General features: G+C 35.1%; 1 protein-coding gene across 1 annotated transcript in view; it reads left to right on the forward strand.

Annotated features, from left to right (window-relative positions):
• The window catches only part of ImpE1 (Ecdysone-inducible gene E1), a 126,682-nt gene that overhangs the window by 67,384 nt on the left and 46,994 nt on the right, over positions 1-12,304 (forward strand). Inside the window, exon 2 of the mRNA XM_074172348.1 lies at positions 6,234-6,387. Coding sequence (XP_074028449.1) covers positions 6,234-6,387 — 154 coding nt within the window. The remainder of the gene's footprint in view (positions 1-6,233; positions 6,388-12,304) is intronic.

Genomic DNA, 12,304 nt, shown 5'->3' on the forward strand with positions numbered 1-12,304 from the left:
ATCGCGGACGTACACGTGACTTACATTTTTGTCCGGATTCCTTTCATGAAATATTTGAGCTGTTTTAAATAACACTAGTTCTGGGAGGCAAATATGAAAATTATCTCCACGCGCTCAGGTATACTGTAAACCATCGTGACAACTACAGCTGAATGACAGTACAGATCGTACAAATGATGAAAACTAATGACATTTTAAAAGTTTCAAACAAACCAAAAATTATTGACTTTGACAGAACCCATAAAACAGATCTTTTCAAATTGAGTTTTTATTTAACAAAAAAAAATATCGACGGACACTTACCATTTGAAATAATAGTCCGAGAGGTAGCATTACAAATGAAAAAGTCATAGTAAGCCGGCTGATATTAAAGTTCGTGCAGACTTTGACAATAGGCTGTATTATTGTTTACAAAACAACGGATCCCCACTTTGAACCTAATTGACATTTTTAATAACTTTGTAGTTCAACAAAAACCTCATAAATATTCCATTTGAGCCAAAGTTTCACAATTATTGCTTCACCCTAAACAATTATCATTTATACCATTGGATGGCATTTTTTATAGTCTTTTCGATGATGTATAATAAGTAGGGGTTTGCGATTTAAACTTTCTGAGTTTTGGTAGGTGGGGGGTGAGTTCTCTTTCACGTCACTTCAGTTTCCTTTTACTATCCTAGAAACGGTTTCAAGCATTTTTCAATATCAGCTTTCGTTCGTGAGATATAGTCCATTGTAAGTTTTGAAATTGACACACTTTAGAAAAAATAGGGACTATGGAGTGAATTGAACATGAGAATGGTTTTACTATAGTTTTAAACTGGACCATCCAGGTTTTTGAATGAGTATGCTCGTTTTCAAATGTTCTCGATATATTCAAAATCCTGCTGATTTTGTGCAGGTAATTTTATCTTCTGCAGATTCCCAGTTTCCCAGAAATACGAAACAAGTAGAAAGATAAAACTAATTGATGATTCATGAGGTTAGATATATAACACAACACAACAAAGTTTTTGTTTCGGGGTTGAAATTAGATGATTTTAATGTATTTCCACGTGTTAAAACCGAAAGTGACCATAAAAATTATATATTAGCTCTTGTTTTCAAGATATAGTATCATTATATTATATATATGTATATTGAGTTTTCAACAAATGAAATATTTCATCACCAACAGTTGGTACACATGTTTGTTTACATAACACCCCTCTCATCAGCTGTTCTTAAGTAGTAAACATAACCTATCTGAGTTTGTCAATTGTACGCACGTGGTTGCTATTGAAATTATCGTGTGAAGTTGATTTTTAAATTAATTTAAGTGCTGATCTGAAATGCCTCGAAAGTGTGTGAATTCTGTCGATAGCTTTTGCTATATATGTGGTGAAATAACATTTAAGGCTCAGAAACGTAAAATGATACCTATCGTTAAGACAGCCTATGAACATTATTTTGGTGTGAAAGTTGGGGACCAAGATAAATCATGGGCTCCTCATATATGTTGTAACTCTTGTTCCGTCATATTGCGAGAGTGGCTGAAAAATAAAAACCGGGCAATGGCTTTTGCAGTACCTATGGTTTGGCGTGAGCCTACCAATCATACAGACGACTGTTATTTCTGCTTAACTCCTCCCATTAAGCAAGGTTTATCTATGAAGAAAAGAGGAACGGTTAAATACCCTAATCTCCCATCTGCTCTTCGGCCTGTACCACACTCAGACAATTTGCCAGTCCCTTCTCCACCCCAAAACTATGAAATTTTAGAGGAAGGTGATGAAGACTGTTTAGAAGGAGCAACCCATCCTTCTACATCCTATGACTCTGATTTTGAGGTAAGCGATAGGTCTAGTGATCCGCACAGAATTAGTCAAGCAGAGTTGAGTGACCTTATAAGAGATCTTCGCTTGTCTAAGGAAAAGGCTGAGCTGTTAGGGTCAAGACTACAACAGTGGAATCTTCTAAAACATGATGTGAAAATATCTCAGTACAGACAGCGTCAAAAAGATTTGCTTCCTTTTTTTGAAAACCTCGTAGTTTGTTCTGATGTTAATGGTTTGATGGACTGCTTGAATTTGGATCACACTCCATCTGAATGGAGACTGTTTATGGACTCTTCAAAACTAAGCTTAAAAGCTGTACTTCTGCATAATGGAAATCAGCTACCCTCTATTCCTATAGGTCATGCAGTTCACATGAAGGAAACGTATATAAATATGAAAACACTTCTCCAATCAATCAAATATGAACAACACAAGTGTCACATCTGTGGTGGTCTGAAAGTCATTGCTATACTCCTAGGAATGCAATTAGGGTTCACCAAGTACTGTTGTTTTTTTTTGTCTGTGGGACAGTCGGGATAGAAAATCTCACTATAAAAAAATGAACTGGCCTACACGAGACCTAAACCCTAATGAGAAAAATGTAGTTTACGAGCCTCTTGTAGATCCTAAGGATGTTCTCCTTCCCCCATTACGTATTAAGTTGGGACTAATGAAAAACTTTGTGAAGGCCATGGACCAGGAAGCTTTTAAGTACTTGAGAGCAAAGTTTCCCAGGTTGAGTGATGCTAAAGTCAAGGAAGGTATCTTTATTGGGCCTCAAATCCGTGAAATCGTAAATGATCCTGCTTTTGACATGATTTTAACAGGAAATGAAAAAAGAGCCTGGGAAGCCTTTAAGAGGGTTGTACATGGGTTTTCTGGTAACAAAAGATATGATAACTTCACAGCATTGGTTAAAGAGCTTCTTCAAGCTTACCACCAACTTGGATGCAACATGTCCTTAAAAATTCATTTTCTTCACTCTCATCTTAATTTCTTCCCACAAAACTGTGGAGCTGTGAGTGACGAACATGGAGAAAGATTCCATCAAGACATTGCCTTAATGGAACAGAGATATCAGGGCCGTTGGAATGAAGCAATGCTTGCAGAGTACTGCTGGTCTGTGTGTAGGGATGCTCCAGAAGTGTTTTATAAAAGACAAGCTAAACGACAGCGATCTTACAATGAATCGGATGGACTTAATTGAAATTTAGTGGTACAAACTTCTTTTATTTGTCAAAACACTAAGAATAATGTTTTTTTTATTAATTTTGTACTGAAAATATTCTAAAAGAAACATAAAAATATTGTTTTATGTACTTTCACTTTTCACGTATAGTATAACTACTCTTTAAGATTAAGTACTGTGTATCTCAAAAACCAGAGCTAATAAAAATTTTTCATTATTATTTTCATTTTTATCACCCCAAAATTAGTAGAAATTGACTGATTTAGTGTAGGAAACATTCAAAAAATATTTTTTTGTTGTGTTATGAATTGGAATCCACTTTTTCATATTGCATAAATGTGAAAGAATTTTCAAATTTCCATTTTATTCATTTAAAAAATCAAGAATAGTGTACGGATTCTATATTGAAGAAATCAACTTCAACCAGAAACGGCACATTAAGAGGTTGATTGATATCATTCGACCATGTAGAATTGAAGAAAATGTTCCTACTACCCTATCAAATATGAATTTCAGATGAATGCGATTCTTCAATGACTACCATTTTTAATTTCAACTGTATTTCGATTTCCATTCTGTCGAGAATATAGCTTTTCGCTGATGATTACACATTTAGCGCCATAAGCGTAAGTGGGTTCACCGCCCGACTCAGTTATTAACTTTGATGATTCCATGTTATTACCGGGTTCGTGTCCGAGAAACCGAAGAAATGATCTGATGAGGCTAACAAACAATTGCACCCCTCCCCAAAAATAACAGAAAAATAGTAATATATTTAACGCCCACCAGAGGTAGTGTGAACAGGATCGGCTTTGAGATGAGGTTATCGTGATACTGATTGATAATATGAAAAAATGTATGCACTATTGTTCATATAACATATAACAATATAACTTACTCAATATCCGTTTAATATCACAACCTATAAAATATTAAGATTTTGCAATGCTCATTGAATAAGTACTTTCATTATTTTTGATAGGATAATTTTTGGTGAAGAAAGTATTTGGCTGTCTACTTCTTCATCTTCATACAAAATAATGTGGGAATCTTCCTGAGAAAGAAAGAAGGCAATCAATTTCAAAATAACTTTCCAGGAAGATATGCAGATCATGCATTGAAGTTACTTCCAGACACAAACTGGAAGAAAACTCCGTCTCGAAACAACTACTTTCATATGAACTATATTAACTGTATAAAGATGGAGAAGTAGAAAGCCAAATACTTTTTTTGACGAATCGTTCATTAATGTATTATTACGAAAAAAGTTTCATTTTTAGAGAAAAACATTATTGCAACATTCAAATTCTAAAAATATGTGAAAATGATTTCATATATATTATATATATTATATTATAAACTTATATTATATATATATTATAAACTTCACTGGCAAAAGATCAACAAAAAATAACCCAGTCGGTATTGCGGATACTTTACTTTTTCAACTAATTCATTTCCAATAGAACATATAGAACAATAACAAAAATGTTATATTGATCAGTAAATTGTCGCATTCGATAATTTTGCTATCAGAAAAAGAGCTGAGAAATTATACAAATACTCATCTTAACGTATCGGAGGCTGAAATTTGCCTCCGTTTTCAGAATTGGAAAAATCTAAGGAGATTCGCAGTTTTTTTCATCGATTCGATGTCGACAGATGTCGAAGGAGTTTCGAAATGTGAAATATATCAATGTTTTTGAATGGAGCCAAGTGATATTCTGGTCAGTTTCGACGTTGTGTCCTTGTTCACCAACGCAACGTCCCGCTGAAATATTTTTTGAGAGAGGTAGCCAACATGTTTCCTAGTGATATTGTCGGACTCTTCAAGACTTGCCTCATGGGAAGTTACTTCAAATGGAAAGGAGATTTTAATGAGCAATTAAGACGGCATAGCGATGGGAAGTCCATTCAGCCCGTTGATAGCAACTTCTTCATGGAGCAATTTGAGAGGAAGTCGATCGACGCTTTCGATTTCAAACTGACCATTTGTGGATGACACTTGCGTTATCTGGAGACATAGGAGGACAGATTGAACCTATTTCTGGACCACATAAATGCTTACCAGCCTAGCATCAAGTTCACCATGGACACTGAACAGGAACAACGGATAGCTTTTCGAGATGTACTCTTAGAAAGGAGTGGCACACGACTGACACATAAAGTGTACCAAAAACCGACACATATGAACAGATATCTATCTGCTTACACTTTTGAACCATCATCCAAGTCACAAGTGGGAAATTATCAACACCCTGACGGAACGTGCCCGTGGAATATATGAACCGGCACACCTGCAAGAAGAATTGGATCATCTTCAAGTGGTTTCAAGATCGAGTTTCAGTGTTCAAGCTAACCAGGAAAAATATAGGGCATCAATAGAGCATTTGAGGAGGATATAAATTTATTCGGAAACGAAATAGTTTTTTGAATGGTGCACCTCCTCATTATGCAGCTCCAGTGCGATAATTTTTGATTGTTCATTTTCCTGGTCGCTGGATTAGAAGAAGAGGTCCTATAGAATGGCCACCAAGGTCTCCAGATCTTACTCCTGTAGATTTGTTTCTATGTGGTCATTTGGAGTCTAAAGTGTATTAGATAGAATCAACAACATTAGAAGATTCAAGAAAGAATATCATGAGGCATTGCCGAGAAATAACTTCCGAGATTATCAACTATGTGAGGGCGTCGTACCATTGTGTGAAAGTTGGTTGAAACATTTTTGAACATTTAATAGAGAAAATTATTTTTTTGTCATTGTCCAGTCATCAGATTTTGATTCAAGCATTAATGAAAAATCACTTTTTCTGATTTATTGATTCCATATTGGTTTTTAGAACGGATATTTCAAAATGTGACATCCTGTATAATTATTGAACTGTTTTTTATTATTCCTGCAAATCATTGTTTCGAAAGTTATTCAGGGTGTGTCGTTTTCAACTCAAATAATTTGTAGCTCGGGAACCATATGTTTTATACTGTGTTGAAAGCTGCTCATCATGGAGCATCTGATAATGTGAAACAATAGAGGGTGATCCATTTGAAAAAAATTGGTGACATGCTCTGGGGGTGCGATAGGGAAAGTACTATCAAATGTGAATATATCAAAATGTATAGTATTGTTGGCGCGTTTTTTTTTTATTTTTCCTGAAAATCATTGTACCAAAAGTTATTCAGGGTGGCTCGTTTTGAATGGAATGCACTTATGATAATTATCATTTCAGATACTTGCACAATCGACGGCTTCTTTTATGCTCGGTGACCAATGCAATGGTGACTGGGAATGTAGAGAGGAAATTATTGGATCTATATGTCACAGAGGACGATGTGCCTGTCAGCCTTTTTACGCCAGAGTCAACCAAACCACGTGTTTACAATGTAAGTAAAAGAACTATACTAAAACCAATAATGATTGAGAGTAGAAGTAAGCCCAGTTGACAGCAAATCGGGGGCGTGCTTATTAATTTTTGAGAGGGTTGAGAATGAAAGAAAAATTCTTAGTACAATTAGTTAAAATATTCATACACATTTATTATTTATTTCATTAAAACTTTGCAATATCGTAATTTACCTAATCGTTGTAGTCATTAGGTGGGCCTTATAAAAACGGAGTAATAATCGTGTTAATTATAGTAGGTACCAAATAAATTAACAATATTAATAAAAAAAACACAATATATATATATATATATATATATATATATATATATATATATATATATATATATATATATATATATAACTTTTTTCACTATTGGGTTGCAGCAATTGATAAGTGAACTCTTTATAACTATTCTCAAACTTTCGAGTAACTTAAACTCATCGTCAGGGGTACTAGAAATTGCAAATTACAAATTTTTGATAATAGAATATAATATAAATGTAAATGTACAAATTTTCGTCTAATCTTCAACCTCAGATTCGTCACTGTTGCTACCGCTATCATCAAAGTGAATTATGATTGGTTCAATATTGTGTTCAATACGTCCCACATTTTTTTTGCTCCTCTTTTAAAACATGCTGCATGAATTTCTTCCAGTCTTCTGCAGAAACAGTTCGGATAGCTTCTTGTAGGTGATGTTGCACGTCCACTAATTTAAATGTTCTGTTTTCTCGTGCCACATATCCTTTTACTTGCGCCCAGATCAATTCTATTGGGTTTAATTCGCAGTGGTATGGTGGTAACCTTAAAACTGTAATTTCACGACTTGACGCCATTTCATCCACTGCGAATTTTTTATATTTGTCTGTGTGTAATTTTGTTAGCTGAAGTAGTTCTGCCTTTAAACTATCTTTGTTATATTGGATGTTCTTATTAATCAACCATTCTTGAATTGCTGCTTTTTTCCATGATTGTTTCGGTAATGGTTCTAAATGTCGACTATGGTATGGGGCATTGTCCATGACGATGACAGACCCAGGTTCCACAAGTTGAATGATGCCTTCAAACCATTTTTCAAACACCTCCGCATTCATCTCTTCATGATAGTCGCCTGTTTTCTTGAATTTAAATATTAATTCACCATTTGGTAAAAATCCACTGTCGCTTCCTATATGCGTAACTATCAGACGACTACCTTTTCCAGATGGCTGTTTTAACCCAACTGACAAACCTTCAATAAAGGCTTGTCGTGCACTTGTTATATTACCATCCTGCCATACTTTTTTGACCGTATGTCCTTGGTTAACCCATGTCTCGTCCATGAAGTACAATTTTTTTTGAGCTTCCGAAATTCGTCAATTTTTCTTAGATAGTTTCTTCTCCATGCTATTATTTCTTGACGTTCAATGAGAATGCTTTTCCTGTCAACTTTTCCGTACGTAAATTTCATTTCGTGTACAATTTCCTAAAAGTTTCTTTACCCATTTTTGGGACCAATTCATAATCGCTAAGTGCCTCCAGAACTGTTTGTAGAACAAACAAACTGAAAAAGAAACTGTGAATAGTTCTGCGTATACTGGTTTTGGCTTCTTCATCAACTGTGTCCGCTACTAGTTTTTGGCGTTTGTACGTCCCCATGAATTTCTGCTTCTCTTAGTATTTTGTAAATCGATGATTTTGGTACACCGGTATAATCAGAGCACATATCAACTAATTTATCTTTTGTAATTGTGGAACTTAATGATGTAGAAATGCCCGGTTGGTTATTCGGAGGTACACATGTAGAATTACAGCACATATGCACAAAGTCATCTTTTGGTGGCTGATGATCTCTTTCAAGACAGTGAAATACTTGCAGTACAATTTGTTTTTCTCTTACTGACCGAGACTCCGACCGTGTTACCTTTTTCGACGTGGAAGGCCCGACCATGTCTTCTATTTTTTGAGTAGTTTGAGAACGGTGTAGAAATATAATTATGTAACGCTTAAACACTTATTAGCATTATTATTTTCACCAATTGTTATCACAACACATCGATTGCTGACTAACTTAACTGTAAAACGTACAATTCACGCTGTATAATTCACAAACCAATGATACGCTCATGGCTGTAAGTACATTAGTGAGGACTGCAACGATGAGATGGAAGTTACGGTAAAGTGACAAAGACAAAAATATCGTTGCGTACAGCGTTGCTACTAGTTGTAATAAATATCTAACACTATACAGAAAATAATGAATTGTAACTGATCAGTAATGAGGAAATTATAAGAATTACTCATTACAAGCTCATTACTGATTTTTGTCATAAATAATACCTTTTAATCGTACTAGTATTGTGTATTATCTATAATTTGCCACAACCTACAACTCTACTGCTTACTATATTTTGATTCTGCTATAAACTGGTAACGTAAAATTTAGATATGACAACGCGCTTTACTCTCAATCATTATTGGTTTTACTATATATTGTATTACTTTTTATATAGACTCTCATATAATGAATTGGTGATATATATAACTGATTCATCATATTGCCATCATATCGTTACGTCTAAAAATTTTTAAATAGATGTTATATATTTTAAATAACACTATTCAATCATACAACTCAAAAAACATAGATTAACTTGTGTAAAATGTGATAATGAATCTCGAACTCAGCCACTCTCACGGTTTTCTGAACTGAAAAATAATAGGTGATGGTTCTCTCTAACGAGAATTGGGACTCGTTTTTTCTGTTATAAATGTATTGGACTGTTTCATCCCGATTTGGGATCCCTTTGAATCACATTTTTTGAATCATTCTTCAACTTTCACATGTCGATGATGATTTACCAGTTAAAAAAATCATGAAATTTTTACTATCGATTCAAAAATGTTTACCTGTTTGGTTACTGGGAGCACAGTAAAAATAATCAACCAGTAAGTCAACTCCCACTGCTTTCATTCATAAATTAATAAAGTTCTTGGTGACTTCGAAACGAAGTGCGGAGCCGATTTCGTTCTTTTGTCATAGGCGTGCGCTCATATGAAAACGAAATTTAAGGATATTATAGAAGATTTTGTGGTGAGTTACTTATTCCTTACGGCGATTTCAATGGCTCTCTTCAAGAGTCCAACTCTTGAGACATGCGGTCCCCACATGTGATGATATAGACTTCCGGCCAGCCCGAGCAAAAAATCCGGCCATTGACCATTTAGAAAAATGTTCACCGCAGTTTTAAATGTGTATTTTCTTTTTGTTTCATTTTCTTCCTTTCTTATCTTGAATATTTTTTCTATAATGTTGATACATATAATGTAATATGTTGCAAGTACTCGTGTGAAATAACAAAAAACAAGATTTTCGGGATGACGTTGAAGTAGAAGCGATGGCCGAATCTAGTAATGGTGTGTCGTCTGTCCCATAGGTTCCTAAAATTGCTTTCGTACAGTGTTTCTGATTTGTAAAACAAATCAGGTCTGCAGCATGCTTCCAGCCATATTTTTGCTACTTACTTAACTTTCGGGATCTTTTGGGAATTTATAAAATTTCTCACTACAATTGTAGGCCTTCTTTTTGCAATCACTGAAGCAGCAAACTTTTCCTGACTTCTTTAATAATGTCTTGTTTAAATCTCCCATTTTCTAATCACTTAATAATAAAACAAACAACAATACCCAACTACAAAAACTAAAAACAATAATAACAACAATGAATAAACTAAAAACAATATCAATTTCCACCGTTTATTATAACTAATCCGATGCACGTGGTACCGTCGAATCCTTCGATACTACAGCACTGAATCTCATCCTAAGAGCGGTTGAAAGTCCCCGACAACGGGCGGATCACGTGGTAAGAGAGCCCATTGGTTATATTATTCTACTGTAGTGGTAGGCTATCTAAACCCATCTTTGATAAGTAAGTGCAGGGCAGTTTGTTACTTTGGCGTCTCAAAAATTAAAAAAAGAATTCTCAGTTTATGAAATTTGGATTCATGCCTGAGCCTGCAATTCAAATTTGCAGCTGAGGCACAGTTAGTTATAGAAATAGATGTTGAATTATCCGATAACAAAGTAGACAACTTTTTCTCAACTCAGGGTAACCACGACTCTATGCCTTGTTGGCTGTCAACCGCCACTAGCTCCCTCTTCCGATTTTAACATATTATCTTAAATGTAATCTTAAGTAAAAATAATGACAACTAGTATCGCAATTCGTTATTTGATCAGTTATTGAGTTACTGCGGTTGAAATTTTGAGCTTTTTTTTAAAGTTCATCAGTTCATATGTTATAATATGATTTGAAATCCCTGAAAGAACAAATAAAATTGAAAACTAAAATGAGTAGCTGAAATTAAATTACAACAAAATCAAAATTAGGCAAAAAATTGAAAAATGAACAAATAAAATGAAATAAAAATTAAAAGACTTCAAGCCGAATTACTTCACGACGTTTCAACTTACATAGTGCCAGCTTCAGAACATTACCATGCTATTCCATTATTTTGCTGAACAAAATCATAATTGACATTGATCTACGCATCTCTTGAAAGGGTAGCCCGATACTTTGTAATATAGCCGAGTGATTACTAGTTCCCTCCTAAAACCGTCTCTACACTTTCTCCAAATTTTCAATATGGACACTGTAGACAAGATAACAAAAAAAGCTAGTTAATAGTGAGGGGATGCTGATATAATAACTGGAAGTTTTGCCTTTCTGAAATTGTAGAGTTTATTTTGACAGTGAGAGGAAAAGCTCAAATGAGATATATTTCCTTTCACATTCAAGTCGATGATCAGCCGGATGATAAGAATATGTATCTATCAGTGGCAATCACTTTCTATGGACGTTGAGATCTAAATCACTGATTGCCAGATCAAGAAGCCTTTCATGTCAGTAATATACTGAATTTAAGGGTATTTATGATATCTAAGAAAGTTTTTATAAACTGACTCAGGGTCTGAGAACCAACACAAGTAGAAGTAAAAATATCGAAATCTCCTGCGATAATAACATTTTGTTGACTGGCCAAAATCTGTTCAAATTGTTCTAAAAATAGTTCGAGATTCTCTCTCGTGACTTAGTGGGGCTATATACAACATAAATGAACATTTTGTAATAGTTGAATGAACAACTGCAACCAACAAAGTCAATAAATGGAATTTTTCCAAATAGGTTAAGTTAGGTTAGGTTCAAAGAGAGTGAGTCTATTCGACCCGCCACCCGAAAGGGTTTATTGTAGCTCACGCTTATTCACACTCGGCAAAAAAAAAACAGCTTCTTGGCGAAGCCGAATAGTTTGTAAGCTGAGGGGTTTTTCAGGTCAAATGGTACGAGTACGGCTCTGCCGAACTCTAAAAACCTGATTCGGTCCCCAACGGGGCAGGCACAAAGTATGTGTTCTGCAATTTCATCATTTTCCAAACAGAGGCGTTACACACTGTCTTTCGACAGTCCCAGTCTCTGCATACGATGATTCAAATAAGAGTGACCTCTTAGTTTATCTTTACTGTAGTCCAACTATTTGGTATCAAGCTTCGAAGGGTGAATAAACGCCATGGAGTGAGCCAATCCTGGAAGATTCTTCCAGAACTCCATAAATCTTCTTGCTATCTAGGTGTTCAATCTTTGTTTGGCAAAGCCTAATGCGATGCCAATGACAGGTTCTGGTCCGATGAAGCTGCTTGCAGCACCTTCCTTCGCAAATGAGTCAGCAGCCTCATTGCCTTCTAGACCAATATGGTCAGGAATCCAGACCAGAGACAATCTGTTAAGTCTTTCTATCTAGGAGAGTCATTTTTGGCACCTACTGAGCTCTTGGCTCTGTATGAGGTTGAATTCTTCCAATCTCTCCCCACATAATTCAATAGCGTAAATTTTCGTTTGAAATATAGTCGCATAGGTTCCTAAGCAGGTTGATA

Source organism: Leptinotarsa decemlineata, unplaced genomic scaffold (genome assembly GCF_025532065.1).
Source record: "Leptinotarsa decemlineata unplaced genomic scaffold, Ldec_3_MD MMD2_tig00000090_RagTag_RagTag, whole genome shotgun sequence".
NCBI lineage: Eukaryota > Metazoa > Arthropoda > Insecta > Coleoptera > Chrysomelidae > Leptinotarsa > Leptinotarsa decemlineata.